General features: G+C 40.5%; 1 protein-coding gene across 1 annotated transcript in view; it reads right to left on the reverse strand.

Annotated features, from left to right (window-relative positions):
• LOC119588774 (protein SYS1 homolog) overlaps positions 1 to 598 on the reverse strand; it is a gene marked incomplete at its 5' end in the record, with an annotated part of 5,677 nt that extends 5,079 nt beyond the window's left edge. Inside the window, 1 exon segment of the mRNA XM_037937415.1 lies at positions 524 to 598. Within this exon segment, the coding sequence (XP_037793343.1) occupies positions 524 to 592 (69 nt within the window).
• Between the last annotated feature and the right edge of the window lie 5 nt (positions 599 to 603).

Here is a 603-nt window from a genome sequence, read left to right on the forward strand (position 1 = left end):
GGCCATCATTTACCACAACATGTATTTCAGATATTTCAGGCACTGAAATACCCTGATGAGGTGGTGTGAGCTCCGTTCTTCCCACTGACTGGATGAAAGAGACATGTACCCCTGACCTGATTTGTTTGATAACGTTCATATTGTCTTTACCTCACTACCACCCTGAGTTTGGTCCTCCTCCTGCTTCTCTCACTTCTCCTACTGTATTTCCATGGAAAGAATTATATGTGTCACCAACTCCGAAGTTTAGTCAGGAAACCTGACTCTAAATGCCTAAATGGTTGGCCAATGCGAGGCAAGTGCTGGCTCAAAAACAATGCCCAAAGTGCCTGAGCTGGGAGTGCCACCACTAATGTACGTATTTTGCAGTATCTCTTGACTTTTTTTTTTTTTTTATGAACAAGTAATAAAGCTAACATCAAACCTTCTCAGTACTTTATGATGTCATTACAGAAGGGAAAAAAATTGTAGTTTCATATGGATATTTTCATGAAGGGAAAAGCAGTAACTTTGGCTGCCTTACCTGCATTGTGATGATTTGTGAAATAATCAATGGAGGATCCCAAATCTTATATCGAAACCCTCCAGCCATCTTTAGCTGAA

Source organism: Penaeus monodon, chromosome 24, assembly GCF_015228065.2.
Source record: "Penaeus monodon isolate SGIC_2016 chromosome 24, NSTDA_Pmon_1, whole genome shotgun sequence".
NCBI classification, from domain to species: domain Eukaryota; kingdom Metazoa; phylum Arthropoda; class Malacostraca; order Decapoda; family Penaeidae; genus Penaeus; species Penaeus monodon.